Below are 20266 nucleotides of genomic sequence, written 5' to 3' on the forward strand. Positions count from 1 at the left end.
CTGTTTTTGTGTATTTAATATTTAAGATATAGTTATTTTTTTTTTTATCTAAATTCTACATACAAGTGAACTGATTGGAGGTTTGTTTTGTTTAATAAATGTTTAAATATAAAAAATTTTCTGTATCACTTATTACTTAAGGCTGCTTTCACACTGGAGCGGGCATGCGTTGACGGTAAAACGCTGTTAATTTTAGCGGCGCTTTACCATAATTTTAGCGGCGCTATTCGGCTGCTAGCGGGGCGCTTATAACCCAGCTAGCGGCCGAAGAAGGGGTTAAATGCGCCCCTGAAGCGCTGCTGCCGAAACGCTTTGCAGGCACTTCGGCAGGGGTGCGCATTCATTTCAATGGGCAGGAGTGGTGGAGGAGCGGTATACACACCGCTCCAAAGATGCTGCTTGCAGGACTTTTTTTTAACATCCTGCCAGCGCATCGCCTCAGTGTGAAAGCACTCGAGCTTTCACACAGACTGCAGGGGAGCCGTTTTACAGGCGCTATTTTTAGCCCAAAAGCGCCTGAAAAACGCCCCAGTGTGAAAGGGGTCTAACTGTTAGATTTTATGAGATGAAGGGAAAAAAAAAAAAAAATCGGCCTAATATATCGGCCCAAAAAAATCGGCATCATATATCGGCCATCGGCCACCGCGATTTCTAAATATCGGCTTTGGCATCGGCCAGAGAAAAACCCATATCGGTCGACCTCTACTTTTTGGTCTTGCTTGGAGACAAAGTGGGGTTGAGGCCCTGGAGGTCCTTCTTGACCTAATGTAGTTGCTTCCTTTCACTTTAACCACAACTTTGTTCTTCCCTTTGTCTCACTCCAGTTTATCAAAAGGATATTTCTCTATGTAGTTTGGGCTGTGTAAAGCGGGCAATAGATTGATTAAAACTCAGCAGAGACTAATGTTCGACTCCTCTCAAATGGGACTGTTGGTAAATTTTAGTTTGATCAGCGCTTCATCACTCATCAGTGTATTCTGACAGCGGAGGAGTCCAATACAATAGCACAGCAAGGAGTATTCCTTCATCCACCTTTGTTACTGCAGTAATTTTTTGTCTTGCATTCATACACTTTCTTATATTTTTTCTTAAAGTGTGTTCATTTTGTTCTACCTGCTTTGTATTTTAAGGACTTTTCTTTCTTTCTTTTTTTCATACAACCAGGCTAAAAGGCAGCAGAGAAAACTGAACTTCTTGATAACGCAAACAGAATTATATGCTCACTTTGTCAGCCGCAAACGAGAATCTGGTCCCGATGAAATACAGGAGGAGATTTTACGAAAGCTAGAAGACCATTCAACCCCTCGGCAAACAGGAGGCGCCTCCTTCAGTATCACACAGGAAGATTATGGTATTACAATTTTACATGATAGCAGTAACATGACAGTGCCCATAACATTTGTTATTTTGATACAATTGACTAATGTTTTCAGTATATGGGTGGGAAGTGCTGTTCTCAATGAGAACCCACTGTTTGTTCAATGTGAAACAACTGTTTGGTGGGAGTGTGGCAACATCAGTCTAAAACCCTGGTAAGGCATGAAATGATGTCATATAACCTAACGCCAGAATGGGGGACATTCCCCCTGATTTCTTGGGTCTGTGAAACACTTCCACCTTCTGATAATTAATATGAAAATTGGAGAGTTCACTATATACTGGTGACACTCGAATAACTTGAATATTGTGCAAAAGTTCATTTATTTCACTAATGCAACTTAAAAGGTGAAACTAATATATGAGATACTCATTACATGCAAAGCAAGATAGTTCAAACCGTGATTTGTTATAATTGTGATGATTATGGCTTTCAGGTCATGAAAACCCCAAATCCACAATCTCAGAAAATTAGAATATTACATGCAATCAATAAAACAAGGATTGTACATAGAACAATATCGGACCTCCGAAAAGTATAAGCATGCATATGTACTCAGTACTTGGTTTGGGCCCCTTTTGCAGCAATTACTGCCTCAATGCAGGGTGGCATGGAAGCTATCAGCCTGTGGCACTGCTGAGGTGGTATGGAAGACCAGGATGCTTCAATAGCAGCCTTCAGCTCTTCAGCATTGTTCGGTCTCTTGTCTCTCACCTTTCTTTTGGCAATGCCCCATAGATTCTTTATGAAAAGTGAAGTCTGTGAACTGCTCCCTGGCATGAAACACCTCCATCCCTATATATATGAGGAGACAGGAGATCGCCCATGGGACTTTAAATGAGGTGTCCATGATGATCCCCAGGTAAACAAGAGTATAAGTATAAAAAACAAAGTTTATTTGAATTGTATACATATCTTCCACATACAGAACATGAGCAGGAGTGACAATTACATAAGAATAGCAACATGACATAATAGTCCTCTAAAAACATAACCAAAGGATATAATGTCATAAAGTATTGGGGTACAGATATACGTCATAACATCTCTAACCCGACGCGTTTCGCGAGCTCTACTCGCTTCCTCAGGGGCTGATGTGTATATCTGATGTCTGTAACAACAAGTAAAAAAGTATTAAGGTATAGGTCATGATGGGACGGGAACATGAAGCCTGAACTGGTAGTCCCATACTCACTTGACAGATGAGTGACTTCCAATGCTGAACCCATGCATGGGCAAGCGGAGAACATCTCCCCCGGGAGCTGAAGGGACGGAGACCACAGCGTGGAGAGCCGGGGCCAGATGCAGGGCAGGCTTCATGTTCCCGTCCCATCATGACCTATACCTTAATACTTTTTTACTTGTTGTTACAGACATCAGATATACACATCAGCCCCTGAGGAAGCGAGTAGAGCTCGCGAAACGCGTCGCGTTAGAGATGTTATGACGTATATCTGTACCCCAATACTTTGTGACATTATATCCTTTGGTTTTTAGAGGACTATTATGTCATGTTGCTATTCTTATGTAATTGTCACTCCTGCTCATGTTCTGTATGTGGATGATATGTATACCATTCAAATAAATTTTGTTTTTTATATATATACTCTTGTTTACCTGGTGATCATCATGGACACCTCATTTAAAGTCCCATGGGCGATCTCCTGTCTCCTCATAGATTCTTTATGGGGTTCAGGTCAGGCGAGTTTGCTGGCCAGTCAAGCACAGTAATGCCATGGTCATTGAACCAGGTTTTGGTGCTTTTGGCAGTGTGGGCAGGTGCCAAGTCCTGCTGGAAAATGAAGTCAGCATCCCCATAGAGCTCGTCTGCGGAAGGAAGCATGAAGTGCTCCAAAATCTCCTGGTAGACGGCTGCATTGACCCTGAAATTCAAGCATCTTGCAGTGTGTGCCTCTCCATTATTCCTCCATACTCTGGGTCCTTGGTTTCCAAATGAGATGCAAAATTTGCTCTCATCAGAAAAGAGGACTTTTGACCAAGAGCAACAGACCAGGTTTGTTTTTCTTTAGCCCATGTAAGACGATTCTGACGTTGTTTGTTTGTTCAGAAGTGGCTTGACAAGAGGAATACGACATTTGAAGCCCATATCCAGGATCCATCAGTGTGTGGTGGCTCTTGATGCACTGACTCCAGCCTCAGTCCACTCCTTGTGAAAGTCCCCAACACTTTTGAATGGCCATTTCCTCACAATCCTCTTCAGGCTCTCCAATCCTCTCCTCTGTGATCATTCCTGCTGCTTGTGCATCTTTTTCTTCCACGCTTTTCCCTTCCACATAACTTTCTATTAATGTGCTTTGATACAGCACTTTGGGAACATCCAACTTCTTTTGCAATTACCTTTTGAGGCTTTCCCTCCTTATGGAGGGTGCCAATAATGGTTTTCTGCACAACTGTCAGGTCAGCAGTCTTTCCCATGACTGTGATTCCTACTGAACCAGACGGAGAGACCATTTAAAGGTTCAGGAACCCTTTGCAGGTGTTATTGCTTAATTAGCTGATTAGAGTGGGATACTTTGAGCCTAGAATATTGCACCTTTTCACAATATTCTAATTTTCTGAGATTGTGGATTTGGGGTATTCATGAGCTGTAAGCCATGATCATCACAATTATTACAAATCACAGCTTAACCACTTACTTACTGGGCACTAAAAACCCCCCTCCTGCCCAGACCAATTTTCAGCTTTCAGCGCTGTCGCACTTTGAATGACAATTGCGTGGTCATACAACACTGTACCCAAATGAAATTTTTATCATTTTTTTCCCACAAATACAGCTTTCTTTTGGTGGTATTTAATCACAGCTGGGATTTTTATTTTTTTGCTAAACAAACAAAAAAAGATGGAAAAAACAGGTAATTTTTCTCCTTCATTGATATGCGCTGATGAGGCGGCATTGATAGGCTGCACTGATGGGCACGGATAGGCACAGTTAAGGCGGCACTGATAGGCACAGTTAAGGCAGCACTGATGGGGACAGATAAGGCGGCACTGATGGCCACTGATGGGTGGCACTGATGGGCACTGATGGGGGGCACTGATGGGCGGCACTGGTGGGAGGCACTGATGGGCAGTGATGGGCGCTCATAGGTGACACTGATGGGCACTGATAGGTGGTACTGATGTGTAGCACTGTTGTTGCACTGATGTGGGCACTGATGAGTGGCACTGTGGGCACTGATGGATGGCACTGGTAGGCGGCACTGCTGCCTATTGCTGTGTCACTGGCAGGGGGCAGATGATCGCCGTAATCGGGACTGATGTCCCTCTCACGGCCGCTGGTGATCGGGCTTTTTTTCCCTCCTCACGCTGTCAGCGCGAGGAGGAAAAATTGCCGATTACCGGCTCTGTTTACATCACACGATCGGCTGTCATTGGCTGACAGCTGATCATGTGGTAAGGGGTCGGGACCGACCCCTTACTCTGATCTGTGATCAGGCGAGTCTCAGACTCTCTGATCAGCGAGCGCGCTGCGCGCGCCCTGCAGGGGGCACGCAGGCCGCTCGTGCACAGTTGCCGTCATTTGGCAATAGCGCGGATCTGAAGAGGTTAAACTATCTTGCGTTGCATGTATGAGTCTATCTCATTTATTAATTTCACCTTTTACGTTGCATTAGTGAAATAAATGAACTTTTTGCACAATAGTCTAATTTTTCTTGTATCACCTGTAATTGAAATTCAGACATCAGGTTTGTGACAGTAATGCTCGGTTGACTAAGAAAGAAAAGCAGGTCATCTGCAAATACCGAGACTTTGTGGTGTTGTTTTCTAACGACAATCCCTGAAATGTTCAGGTTCGTTCATATGCATTGTAGGAAGGGTTCCAGGTTTAGCATAAACATGAGGTGTGACAGTTGGCATCCCTGTCGGGTTCTGTTATTGATGTCAAATGGTGTTGATAGGATCCCATTTACTTTGACCCATGCCATAGGGAAGGAATACAGGGCTCCAACCTAAGCTTGCATATGCGGGCCTATGTCAATGGTTATTAGGGTAAGTTGAATAAAAGACCAGTGGACCTCATCAAAAGCATTTTTGGCATCCACAATATAATGGTTTGGTCTGGTTTTGACAGGGCTGAATGGATAATGTTTATTGCATGAATGCTGCCATTTTGAGCCTCCCATGTGGGCATAAAGCCAACGTCATGAAGTGAGGATTTTGTCCAAAAATTTTAAATTTATATTGAGGTGCAAAATAGGTCTCCAGTTAGAACAGTGTGGAGGGGGTCTTTCCCTTCTTTAGGAATAACTGAAATATGGGCAGATAATGCATCTAAGCGTGGTGTTGGTTGTTGATAAAGGGAATTAAAATGGTATTAAACCCAAAACCAGAATTGTAATATATTACAGCTTGCCAATCATTAGATGTATTAGCTGTATTAGGTTTCCATTTTTTTAGGCTTTTCCCCTCTTTTTTTCCCCTGGTGATCTGGCCAGTAACACATCTCTTGTATTCTTGTATGAAAATCGTGGGTGCGTGTTATAGGCCGATCCCCGCCGATTTCTGTGTCATCGGAGCGATTGCGGCAATTGCAGCGGTCGTCGCCGACATACACAGCCATGGGTAGATTTAAATATGGCGCCGAGACTGCAGGGAGCCGAGATACACATACCCGAGTGTTCTCGGCGCCGCCGTCACGCCCAGTCCCGCCCCTGGACCTGTGTTATGTTCATCATAGGGCGGGACTGGGCGTGACTGTGAGCGGCGCCGAAAAAAGCCGAGAACACTCGGGTATATGTATCTCGGCTCTTGTCGGAGCCGAGATACACATACCCGAGTGTTCTCGGCTTTTTTCGGCGCCGCTCACAGTCACGCCCAGTCCCGCCCTATGATGGACATAACACAGGTCCAGGGGCGGGACTGGGCGTGACGGCGGCCCCAAAAAAAGCAGAGAACACTCGGGTATGTGTATCTCGGCTCCCTGCAGTCTCGGCGCCATATTTAAATCTACACCGAGTGCACAAACCTGCACTGACATGGCTGCACCTGTACATGGGGCAAACCTGCACTGGGGCAAGGCTGCACCTGCACTGTGGCAAAGCTGCACTGACAAGGCTGCACCTGTACTGGGGCAAAGCTGCACTGACAAGGCTGCACCTGTACTGGGGCAAAGCTGCACTGACAAGGCTGCACTGACAAGGCTGCACTGACAAGACTGCACTGGGGCAAGGCTGCACTGACACTGAAAAGGCTGCAGATGGACAGATAAGGCTGCATTGATGGGTATTTTAATGTAAGTTTTTTTTCCTCAAACTTCCCTCCTAAAAGTTTTTTTTCCTTAAAATTCCCTCCTAAACTTGGGGTGCGTGTTATACGCTGGCGCGTGTTATACGCCGATAAATACGGTACTTTATAATCAGTTACAGCAAACAGTTTTCCCCCTTATGGGGTAAAGGTTTTACATAAATGAAAGCTAATCATTTTAAGCACCCCTGTCAGTGTCAAATGGTCTGTCTCATTCATGTAACTGCAAGAGAGCTTTCTGATGAAAAACAACAGACTTACTGGCTGGATCACCAGATGAAAATAGAAGAATGAAAATTAAAATACAGCCGCCACATCTAAGTATTGGTAAACTGCAATATAGTACATTTTTGGTTTTGGGTTTAATACTGCTTTAAAGGCTTGTGAAATGTGGGGCCAGTTGAGTTTGGAACTGTTTATAATAAAAAGGTGAAGCTGTTTAGGCTAGGAGCTTTACCAGTTTGCATTTGTTTAAGCACCGTAGCGAACTCTGCCTGGGTTATCAGTTCTTTTAAAAGCTCAACATAAGCTCCATAGACAGGAGCCTGAGCACTTCAGGTATTCCTTAACCACTTGCCGACTGCCGCACGAACATTTACGTCGGCAGAATGGCACGGACAGGCAAATGGGCGTGTAGGTATGTCCATTTAAATTTGCCGCCGTGTGGTCGCGTGCGCGACCCTGCCGCGAGCTCCGTGAGTGTGATGGTGGGTCCCACGGACTCGATGTCCACTGGGATGCCCCAGATCGTCTCACGGAGAGGAAGAACTTGGAAACACTTAACCCCTGCAGCGCCCCCTAGTGGTTAACCCCTTCACTGCCAGTCACCTTTTCACAGTAATCGGTGCATTTTTAATCGCACTGATCGCTGTATAAATGTGAATGGTCCCAAAATAGCACCAAAAGTGTCTGATGTGTCCGCCATAATGTCGCAGTCACGATAAAAATCGCAGATCGCCGACATTACTTATAAAAAAAAAATATTAATAAAAATGCCATAAAACTATCCCCTATTTTGTAGACGCTATAACTTTTGTGCAAACCAATCAATATACGCTTATTGCAATTTTTTTTTTGCCAAAAATATGTAGAAGAATACGTATCGGCCTAAACTGAGGAAAAAAAATGTTGTTTTATATATTTTTTGGGTCTATTTATTATAGCAAAAAGTAAAAAATATTGCGTTTTTTGTTTATAGCGCAGAAAATAAAAACCGCAGAGGTGATCAAATACCACCAAAAGAAAGCTCTATTTGTGTGGAAAAAAGGACGTCAATTTTGTTTGGGAGCCACGACGCACGACCGCGCAATTGTCAGTTAAAGCGACGCAGTGCCGAATTGCAAAAATATATATATATATATATATATATATATATATATATATATATATATATATATATATATATATATATATATATATATAATTTTATATATCTCTCACACAATCCCATATACACAATCCTATACCTACAGTTGGTCCAGAGGAAGGTGAAAAAGCCAGCAAAGCATGTTTTCTACAGCAGGGGAAACAAATCCTTCCTGATCCCCTGAGAGGCAATCGGATGAACTTTACCTATAAATGTTAGTACCCAGTTATATTATGTACATTTAGGAAAGAATCCAGGCCTTTCTTAAAGCAATCTACTGAGCTGGCCAGAACCAACTCTGGAGGGAGTCTATTCCACATTTTCACAGCTCCTACTGTGAAGAAACGTTTCCATATTTGAAGATGAAATCTCTTTTCCTCTAGGCGGAGTGTGTGCCCCCTTGTCCTCTGTGATGACCTTAAGGTGAATAACTCAACACCAAGTTCACTATAGAGTTATAAATGAGAGAATATAGTTCACTATACAGTTATAAATGAGGAGAGAGAAGATGTGGTAACAGGGGTCTTATAGGTCTAACACTCACACACATGCATTCATGCTCAATCTCTTAGGCCAGGGTCCTTTTTATCCAGACTTTAGAACCACATCCCAGCTGGGGGGGTGTTGGTCATCATGGCCATTGAAGACAGTTGAACCAAAGGTCATAAAAAGTTTGTTCCTCTCCCAGGCTCAATCTTTCAGTTCCTTTGAGCAAATAATCACACAGGTTGTCCATCACCCTTCAGGCACCATGTTGGCCAACTGTGAGGGAGCGGTTGAATATCCTCAGGAGTCCCGCTGGTTAGATAATAATGACCTTATGCCTTGTTCTAGCAATGTTTACTGCAGGCTGGCTGTAAACACTAATTTTCCTCACATCAAAGTCCTTTTAAAGCTTTGTTGTACAAGACATATTGTTCTCATGTCGCATCCGCATTAATATAATTTTTTCTCCAGTATTACAGTCCCCAAAAAAACAGTGCATTGAGGTTGGCTTGTAAGTTGGAGAGATCCTGTAAGGGCGTTTTTCCACTGTGTAGCTTGGTGTCACCTGCAGAGACTGAATTCGTACTTTTAATCCCAGATCCTATATCATTTATAAAGCTATTAAAAAGTAAGGGTCCCAACACTGAACCTTGGGGTACACCACTGATAACCTTAGACCAGTGATAGCGAACCTTGGCACCCCAGATGTTTTGGAACTACATTTCCCATGATGCTCAACTACTCTGTAGCGTGCATGAGCAGAGCATCATGGGAAATGTAGTTCCAAAACATCTGGGGTGCCAAGGTTCGCCATCACTGCCATAGACCATCCAGAGTATGAATCATTAACCACTGCTCTCTGAATTCGGTCTTTTAGCAAGTTTTCTATCTGTTTACATACTGATCTTTCCAAGCCTGTAGACTCTACCTTACACACTAGCCGTGTGTGGGGAACTGTGTCAAACATTTTTGCAAAATCCAAGTATACCACGTCCACAGCCACCCCCCTGTTCAAGGTTTTAAAGCAGATTTGTTTGACAACTTCTGTCTTTCATGAATCCATGCTGTCTGTTATTTAAAATATTTTTTTTCAGCAAGACCTCATCTTTGTGGTTATTTATTAAACTCTCCAGTATCTTCCCAACTATAGAAGTTAAACTAACAGGTATATAGTTACTTGGTAAAGACTTTTATCCCTCTTTAAATATAGACACCACAATAGCCCTGGTTTTAAAGTCAAAACATTTTTTTACCCCAATGTACTTCCTGCATTAAGGTTAAAAATGGCCCACTACTTGTTGTGCACCCCCCCCCCAACACTTATGCCTGCTGCTGTCAGTCAAATCCTGTGAGGAGTAAGCAGGGGGTGTGGCAGAACCACGCTTTGTGTGTGTCTATGGATGCACACACCCCAGCTTGGGTGCCTTCCTAGCAGCCGACTTAGTAAGGGGGCTCTTGCAGGAAGGATGAGCAGAGTGTGCTGGCAGGGGACTTACAAAATGGAAGTAAAGAGCCGCTCTGTGCAATACCATTTCATAGAGTAGGTATACTTAAGATCTTTTTTATTTTAACTAGGAAGGAAGGCGGGAGGATTAACAATAAACTACATAAAAACTGAAAATTAAATATCAAATACTTACTGCTTATTTCCTTTCCTGATGAGGTCCATGTCAGCCTACCACTGGGTATGCTCCGCCCATACCCCCACCTGCAGGACCTAACTCATAAGTTTGACTCCCTCCCTCAGGCCGGCGTTCTATAACTCAATTTTCGCACCTGTGCTGACATGGTGCTCGTCAGGAAAGGAAAATTGCGTTAAGTATTTGACATTGAATTTTCAGTTTTCCTGACAGCTCCATGTCAGTCTACCACTGGGAACTAACTAGCTAACCAAGGGGGATAAGGCAGGAAGCAAAATGGGTAATTATGGCCTCCGGCTAACGAGATAACCACTTTGCCAAAATTAACAGTTGTCAATAATGACTGATCTATGTGATAATGAAAAATAAAGGTTTGTATGAATGACTCCATTGCCGCCTTGCATATTGACTTCATTGAGTCTCTACAGGCGGCTGCCCAGGAGGTTGAGCCTCTTCTTGTGGAGCACGCCGTTATTTCTTCCAAAAGGGCCAACCCCCTATCCTTATATGAGAGGGAGATCACTTTCATAATCCAAGAAATTCACAAACAGGCAATCTAAAGCCCTGAAAGTTGGGGTAGCATGGATATACTGTACGTCTTCAGTGTCTCCCCGCCAGCCAAAGGATTTTTAGTCCATCTTCCAGATGAAGAGTAGGAAACACAATTTCTTGACTTAGATGGAATCATGAGGCTACTTTTGGAATAGAATCCAGCATCGGGAGCAGAATAACTCTGTCTGTCAGGAAGGACCTATAGGGTTCTTTATACCCTAGAGCCGCCAACTCAAAAACCCACCTAGATGAGGCTATTGCTACCAGGAAAGCGGTCTTTAACGACAATTCCCATAACGACAACACCATCATGGATTTTGGAGCAGACAGGTAGTTGAGTACTATTGTGAGGTCCCATGTACGTAGAAAAGTGGGGGCCCTGGGAGGCCTTGACTTTACTACGGCCTTAAGAATTGAAGAATCAGAGGTCCACTGAGTCCCACTAAGGCTGACGTGGAAAAGATGTGTCCTTTTGAGTATACTTGCACTCAGGCCTATGTTAAGACCTCTTTGAAGAAAACCAAGGACACAACAAACTCTTGATTCCCTGGAGAAAACTTCTGATGTAGCATATTCTTGGAATTTTGCCAGAGTTTGTTTATGCTGCTATCTATGCTCATATAAGGGCATCTACCATTCTCAAAGAGAAACCTAAATCCACGAACCTTCGCCTCTTAAAATCCAGGGCACTAACTAGTTTCTTCTCTAGCTGGATGGAGAACTTGAGCCTGTGCCGCTGTCTGGCAGCTGGGAAGGTTTGTACTAGGTGTCTGTGAGATATAAATAGTTTGGTGCATATCCACTGTTAAGGAAAAACCTCTGCAAAGGGTATCTTCTCCACTGAGCCACTCAACACAAGGACAGAGAGACCATGGTCCCGATAGTCACCAGGCATGCAGATGCTGACCAGTGAAGAGAGGAACACCAGGACAATTCAGTACTCGACCACTGGTATGTTCTCTAGCAGCAGAGAAAGGCATACTTTGAACCATGATTAATGGGGCTTCTAATTACAGAAGGACTGTGTAGGGGTCAGATGACCCTGTTCTTCACCAACCGCCACCTCAGACATTTATCTTGAGGCAGGAAGCCAGACTGTCCACATACACGGAACCTTGCTGTCAATTTAAGCTTCATCTACTATGAACAAATGCAGTGAATGAGTACTTCCTTGAAGGGCACATCATCTTCTAATGGTAACGTAATGCATCTGGCCAATCCCATAAGAGACACACTGACCAAAAGGGGTGACTCCAAGCGCTGGACACCTCTCTCTTCACAAGAGCATCATTTTGACAAGTGCTGTAAAAACATGCTTTTTGCTCCATTCTTCTAGAATGAGCCTTAATTTGGTCACCATACGGAAATTGCAAAGTGGTCTTTGGAGGCACTTGAAATACTTACACTGCTTTCCTTCTATCGTAAGGCATCTCACCAGCCTTACAAAGGAGGGCTCAAAAACTGGATAAAGGTCATCCTCATCTGCATCTTATTCTTTGAAGGTTGGTTGGCTTGAGAAAGCTCTTGAGACCAGTTACTGGTTTTGGAAGGAGACCTGGACCTTGCCAGAACAGATGACTCTTGCACAAGGGGAGTTAGAACAACCAATTTAGAGTGTTTTGACCACATGCTTAATGAATTGTGACAACATTTTGGTTCTTGTCATCTTCATCACTGACTGCTTGAACAAGCCAGAATTCACCCAGTCATGTTCATCCACGTTTCTTTCTTTGGAAGAATCTGAAGAGGGCTGTTTGTCTAGGAAGCAGATGGACACTGTCCCCTACCTTCTTGGGTAGCGCTGGTCTTTATTTGGGGTTGGCATTTGTTTTTCTGCAGAAGCAGAAGACAGGCAAAAAACAATGAGCTTGTTCAATGACTATTAAGCAGCAGGGCCGTGCCTTATCCATAAGAAAGCTCAGTATCTCTGTAATATTAAGGCAAGTGTCCACTCCAGCCATGATATTGCACTGCTTCCCCATTGAGAGTGATTTACACCTAATATGCCACCCCAGAGACCAGTAGAGGGGCTCTCTGATAGACGATGCATTTAGCATGTGAACACAGGGACCACATACCAGCGGAGCAGGATGGACAGCCCAAACTTTTTACAAGCTAGGTAGGAGACATGCTAATTTCCTGGATCCTGTCCCTTCACAGCGTGGGTGAAAATGACTCCTTTAGAGTGTATTGACCACATGCTTAATGAATGTGACAACCTGTTGGGTGTGGTCATCTTTATCTTTGGTTGCTTGAACAAGACAGCATTCTTGCAGTCATGTTCGTTTGTATCTTCTCTTTGGAAGAGTCGGAAGAGGAGTGTTTGTCTGGGAAGGCTTGGAGACTGCTCTTTGCTAGAATAGGTAACCCTTTCACTGGGTGAATGGAAAAACTCCTTTAGAGTGTATGGCCCACATACAGGGCTTGCCTGCCTAGGCATGAGTGGCACAGGCCCAATTTAGGTGGTGCATGATGCCTGCCAATCCGTAGGGACTCAATGGCAGGAGCTCATAGTTTGCATCCCATACACCTGAAAGAAAAACTCTTACCTAAACAGTGCCCCTTGCCTTCTTTGCAACGACTGGCTACTAGGATGTGGTGACACTCATGGTTTTGCAGCAAACCAGCAGTAAGAAATACTGTACAAGGAGGTAACAGTACACAGTTTTACTGCTTGCTGCAGGAGGACTTGTCTCTGTAAAAATCCATCCCCTACAAGCAGGAATACTGAGCAAGTTTAAAGAAGAATGCTACATTAAGAATAATAACATGTACAATACTACCCAAGTCATCTGGTAAATTTAAGATAACTAAGATGTTTAAAAGTTACCCATCTACTTCAAATTACAGCCCTGCAGACTAAAAAAGCAGTGCAAAAGCAAATTCAATGCAATACAAATTAGTGTGCTTGGAAATAACCCTCTAGGGGTTTAACTACTGCTAAGGAAATCTAAATACTGAAGCTTCCCAGTTTAATTGTTCATCAAAACCCAGTCATGCCAGAAGCAGGACAATGAAAAAGTTTTGTTAAGGACAGAAACAAAAGGGTAGGACTCTGTAACAGATTGTAATAATATTCTGCAATGTACAGAGGTCACCCAAGGGAATTGTAAATATCATCATTGCACATTTTAACAAAAGTGGAGTACACTTCAGTAGCTCACAAGCAGGTGCCTTTATTAAACCCCAAGCTGTTGTGGAGCTCTGCGTGCATCACAGAGACAAATAAAAAGGCTATCAAGTCAGGCAGTGTTACATACCTGAAAGCTGCATAGCCATGGTGTCACCCTTGGGAACAGCCGTGCATTTAGCGGGGCATCAAACCCAATGCCAGCCATAACACCCATGCAAGAAGCCTATTTAAGGGTCCATACAGCGGAGTCTACACCTGGGGATCAACAAGTGGACAGCCACAAGTTTATTGCAGCCAGGTAAGGGGTGCTTGTTGGTCTTATGAGGTGAGGAGGAAAAGAAAGGAACGCCAGCCTGAGGGAGGGAGTCAAATTTTAGATTAGGTCCTGCAGGTGAGGGTAAAGTCGGAGCATACCCAGTGGTAGGCTGACATAGAGCTGTCAGGAAAATATAATTTCTACATTTTCCTGGATCATCCCCATTGTTAGCAGGTAACATGTCCAACGGGACTGGCATGCGTCACATTCTGTGTCATGTATTTGTTCCTTGAACAACCATTTGAGGGTGAGTACTGCTGCGCAAATGTGAGCAAGTGGTCTCCTTGAAAACCCAGATCCTGAATCTAAGGCAGCCACTGGCAACGCTGTAATGCATTGTCAACCTCAAAGAAAGGAAGCACAATCTCGGTTGAAGAAATCAACAATGCATCCCGGGTAGGAACAATTACAAAAAGGAGAAACAAATTGGACTTTAAAGGTATTGAGCCCCCTCTCAGAATAATTACCACTACACAGTCATGGATTAAAAGAGATTTTTTATTACAAAATTCTTTAAAAATGTAATATTATAGATATACATCCCTTTTTAAAACCATAGAAAATTGTTGCCTCATATTCACACCCAAAGCACCCCTGAAGATACAGATCCCTCCTTATGTATGTATACAGTTTAAATTGTATTATTGTTTGGTAAGCACCATACACATATAAATTGTACATAAAACATTACACAGGGAAGGGATAACTCAATCCAAAGCGTTTCGCCTTTGTCGGCTTCTTCAAGGGCTCATAGCGGTGCACTAAAAATGTGTTGAGTTGATAAATAGGATATAACTCAAGAGGATCCAAAGAAAGATTTCTCTCTATGCAGCCAGACACCGGATGGGCAAGAATGGTAAATGCCGAGCGAGTACACAAGCCAGAGAACTCCACCAGGGAGCCACGAACACAGCCCCAAACAGGGGCTACAAAAGATGGTGACAACACCTCTTAGATATATATCAAAGCACTAGCCCACTTATTTCATGTGTATATTACTATTAAAGTGGAGGGATAGGCAGCTGCATCTAAAGTTTATGGGTCTTAAAATGTCTTTAGCGCAAGCTCCTACCAAAAAGGAATGGTTGCTGCTCAGAGATGGTATCCCTCAGACCGTACCCATCTGGGGTTGGCGGGGGCCAGCACAGAGGTGGATGAAAGGTCAAGTAGTGGCATTACTGGAACAGAGTGACTCCCCTAGCTACCAGAGGAACAACTCCTCCAGTAAGGATGGGGGCAAGTTCAAAACAAAAAAGATAGACAGATACTGGTGGTAGGGAACTCATTTATTAGAAGGACAGATAGGGCAACCTGTCACAAAGTGATTGTCAAATGTTGTTTACCGGGGGCTCAGGTTCAGCACATCGTGGATCAGATGGACAGATTGTTGGATGGGGCTGGGGAGGACCCAGCTGTCATGGTATACATTGGTACAAATCATAAAGTTAGAGGAAGATGTAGCATCCTAAAAACGATTTAATGGACTTATTTTTTTAAAAAGAACCTCCAAGGCACTATACTGCCTGAAATATTGTCTGTACCTTGAGCCACAGAGAGCTGCCCAGAGAGGCAGCAAGAAATTAGGGAGCTTAACAAGTGGCTGAGGAACTGATCCGGAGTTTTGAGCTCCTGGAGAACTAGACTGACTTTTTGGTCAGTTACAAGCTCTATAGCAGAGACGGACTGCTTGTAAATGGGGAGGGTGCAGCTCTGTTGGAGGAAAAGATGGCCAAAAAATGTAAATAACTAGGTAGTGAGGGGAAGGGATCAGAGGATGCTATTCCAAAAGAAGCTGTTCAAGGTAGTGAGCAAGTATCGGAGGGTACTACTGTGGTCAGTGTTGGTAGTGTAGCTAGAAGGACTAGGACCAGTATGTGTAGGTTGACAGAATTCTATTGCAGCCACTTAAAACACACAAGGAGAAAATATGTGCTGGTACAAAATTTAAAGCACATGTTCAAAAATGCTAGGAGTTTGGTGAATAAAATGACAGAAGTACTGATACAGGAGGAGGATTTGGACTTCGTGGGAGTATCAGAAACCCAGTTTGACACATGACTAGTTTGTAAGTGTCCAGATGTACACCCTATATCAGAGGGGGAGGGGTGTGAATGTACATCAAGAGTGATTTGATAATGAATATGAAGGATGACATTACTCGAGACAAAGGAGAAGGGGGAATCCTTGTGGCTGGGTAATACCAACGGGAAATTAATAGTGGGTGTATGCTATAGGCCCCCTAACCTGAAGGATGAAGAAGAGACTGATCTCCTTTCACAGACAGAAATAGAGGCAAGGTGAGGCAATGCTATAATCATGGGGGACTTCAATTATCTGGATATTGACTAGGCAGAAGGAACTGCTCAGTTATCTAGGGCTTGTCTTTTTTTTATCTGTCTTGCAGGACAATTTCATGTGGTGGATGTCCCAACTAGAAATAAGGCTCCGCTTGACCTACTAATTACAAACACACAAAGCTGACTGCAGACATGACAGTAAGGGATAACTTCGGAAATGATCACAGAGTATTTAAATTGACTGTAATGCCCCGTACACACGGTCGGATTTTCCGATGGAAAATGTGTGATAGGACCTTGTTGTCGGAAATTCCGACCGTGTGTAGACTCCATCACACATTTTCCATCGGATTTTCCGACACACAAAGTTTGAGAGCAGGATATAAAATTTTCCGACAACAAAATCCGTTGTCGGAAATTCCGATCGTGTGTAGACAAATCTGACGGACAAAGTGCCACGCATGCTCAGAATAAATAAAGAGATGAAAGCTATTGGCCACTGCCCCGTTTATAGTCCCGATGTACGTGTTTTACGTCACCGCGTTTAGAACGATCGGATTTTCCGACAACTTTGTGTGACCGTGTGTATGCAAGACAAGTTTGAGCCAACATCCGTCGGAAAAAATCCTAGGATTTTGTTGTCGGAATGTCCGGACAAAGTCTGACCGTGTGTACGGGGCATAAATCATAGGAAAAAAAAGACATAAGGGTAGCACAGGAACATTTGATTTCAAGAGAGACAACTTTACCAATCTGAGCTCCATACTATACGACATAACATGGGAGGATATTCTAGAAACAAAAGCCATGGAGGAGAAGTGGGAGTGCTTTATCCACTTCAGCCTCAGAAGGTTTGGTTGCTGAATTACCGGACCATTTTTTGCTATTCGGCACTGCGCCCCTTTAACTGACAATTGCGCGGTCATGCGATGCTGCACCCAAACAAAATTGACGTCCTTTTTTTCCCACAAATAGAGCTTTCTTTTGGTAGTATTTGAGCGCTTCTGCAGTTTTTATTTTTTGCGCCATAAACAAAAAAAGAGTGACAATTTTGAAAAAAAAAACAATATTTTTTACTTTTTGCTATAATAAATATCCCCTTTTTTTGTAAAGCAAATTGTTTCTCCATTTAGGCTAATATGTATTTTTCTACATGTTTTTGGTAAAAAAAAATGCAATAAGCGTATATTGATCGGTTTGCGCAAAAGTTATAGCGTCTACAAAATAGGGGATAGATTTATAGCATTTTTATTATTATTATTATTTTTTTTACTAGTAATGGTGGCAATCTGCTATTTTTATTGGGACTGCGACATTATGGCAGACACATCGGACACTTTTGACACATTTTTGGGACCATTGGCATTTATACAGCGATCAGTGCTATAAAAATGCACTGATTACTGTAAATATGTCACTGGCAGGGAAGGGGTTAACACTAGGGGCCAATCAAAGGGGTTAACTGTTCCCTGCTACGTATTTCTAACTGAAGGGGAAGGGGACTGACTAGAGGAAGTAACGGATAGTGGTTCCTAGCTAATAGGAATACATGATCTGTCACTACTCTCAGAACAGTAAATTTGTATGTTTACACAAAAACTTCCCTGTTCTGCCTCTCGTGCTCGCGAACACTCATGGCTTGCAGTCATCGCGACTGTCGGCCACGGGCATCGGCACCCCTGCAGTGCAGCGGGCACGTGCGCTCCTGCAATCCCGATCCTGCGAGCCGACGTATAGCTACGATGGTTCGCGGGATCGTGCCGACCTGCCGCAGTAAAATTACACCGGCTCATCGGCAAGCGGTTAAGAACATGTTAATTAACAGCATCAACTGCTGTATTTCGATGGGCAGCAAATATAAAATAACTAAAGCCAAACATGGGAAGGTATGTGGATGTGGTGTGTCTGGGCGGTCGCCAAAGCATTTGATACAGCATCCCATGAATGCTTAATTTAGAAACTGAAGTTTGTTGGCATTGACAATAGTGTATGTACATGGATAGAAAACTGGTTACAGGACCATGTTCAAAGGGTGGTGATAAATAGTGTATCTTTTGATTGGTTTGGATTTGAGAGTGGGGTGTCCCACGACTCTGTCCTGAAACCAATTCTGCTTAAATTGTAAGCAAACAAGGTTGGAAGAAATAGTTCAATCTTGGTGTTTGCTCATCATAAAAAGCTAAGTGGTGTAAAAACCTTCCAACAGGCTATAGAAACTTTACAGGACTTTTGAGGCTCGGTTTCCACTAGCGCGCCTTTTCATGTGACTTGGGACTGCAAAGTCGCATGACAAGTCATACCCCATGATTTCCAATGAGTAACGTTCATATCTGTGTGACTTCAAAGTAGTCCCTGCACTACTTTGGTCCCACTTTGATGTGACTTGAGGTCCATAGACCTCAAGAATACACAGGTATTGTTTCAAGTCGTATCAAAATCGTGGCAAAAAATTGCAGCAAAATTGCGTGACATTCAGGCCGCAATAGTGGAAACCTAGCCAAATACTAATAAATGTATGGTAATGCATTTGGGGGCTAAAAATATGAATGTGAGTTACACGATAGAGGGAGAACCTCTGGGGGAATCCAGAATGGAAAAAGATCTGAGGGTAATAGTAGAACACAAGCTTGACAATAGCACGCAATGCCGAGCTGCAGAAAGCAAAGCTAGCAGACTATTATCATGCATTAAAAAGGGTAGCAACACAAGAGCTTATAAACAGGCTGGAGGACCTCAGCGGAACAGCTCCAAACATTTAACCTTTTCTCCCTGAGAAGAGATTCTTAAGAGGAGATATGATAACAATATACAAATATCTAAATGTGATTCTAGCACAGGGAGAAAAGTATTCAGCCTCAAGTATCTTAAGAAGACATGTGGCCACTTATTGAGGCTGGATGAGAAGTGGTTCAACCTTAAGCTCAGCAGAGGGTTCTTTACTGTTAGAGCTGTAGGGATGTGGAACTCCCTTCCACAATCAGTGGTGTCAGCAAGGCGTGTGGGTATGTAAGCAAACGCAATATATAGGGATATGGGAAATGGTAGAGGCCTAAATACATACACACTTGTACACTCACACAGGTTAAACTGGATAAAGAGGGTTCTTTACTGTTAGAGCTGTAGGGATGTGGAACTCCCTTCCACAATCAGTGGTGTCAGCAAGGCGTGTGGGTATGTAAGCGAATGCAATCTATAGGGATATGGGAAATGGTAGAGACCTAAATACATACACACTTGTACACTCACGCAGGTTAAACTGGATGGACTGATGTCTTTATTCAACCCACTGACTATGTAATTTAAAAAAAAATAGCCTTTATTATTGCTTTAATTTGTGTGTCATGCTGTTCTACTTGCAACTGGGAGCAGTCAGTGTTTAGAATATATAGTTTGTCATGGTATTAATTGAAACCAAACAATCAAAAACTGGACCTGGCGGACATTTCATGCGCCCATTCAGAAGTATATAAAAACACTCATATTTTTAATCATCTCTATATTAAAAAAACTAGCAATAAAATTAAAGCACATTCACATGTGACATTGGGGAACTCATCCGGTGCAATATGTTGCACTCCCAGTATACAACGTCATAGGTACATACAAAAAATATAATATGCATCAAAATGCACTTAGTATTCAAAAGTAACTTATATTACACATATATAACATATCAAATAGGGGTGGGACTAGCCCTTAACTCGATGCATTTCACAGAATCAAGTTCTGCTCCTTCAGAAGGCCGGATGAGGTTATGATATGAATTGAAACGTTACTAGATCTACTGATTACCAACAATACAGACCTCATCGTGGATGTGGAAATACGGGGAA

At 43.1% G+C, this 20266-nt stretch overlaps 1 protein-coding gene across 2 annotated transcripts in view; it reads left to right on the forward strand.

Moving 5' to 3' along the window:
* Nucleotides 1-20266, forward strand: part of INO80 (INO80 complex ATPase subunit) — a 357091-nt gene that overhangs the window by 109837 nt on the left and 226988 nt on the right. For both annotated transcript variants that reach the window (XM_073609688.1, XM_073609689.1), the window contains exon 10: nucleotides 1165-1351. In XM_073609688.1, the coding sequence (XP_073465789.1) occupies nucleotides 1165-1351 (187 nt within the window). The remainder of the gene's footprint in view (nucleotides 1-1164; nucleotides 1352-20266) is intronic.

This window comes from Aquarana catesbeiana, linkage group LG13 (genome assembly GCF_042186555.1).
Source record: "Aquarana catesbeiana isolate 2022-GZ linkage group LG13, ASM4218655v1, whole genome shotgun sequence".
Lineage (NCBI taxonomy): Eukaryota > Metazoa > Chordata > Amphibia > Anura > Ranidae > Aquarana > Aquarana catesbeiana.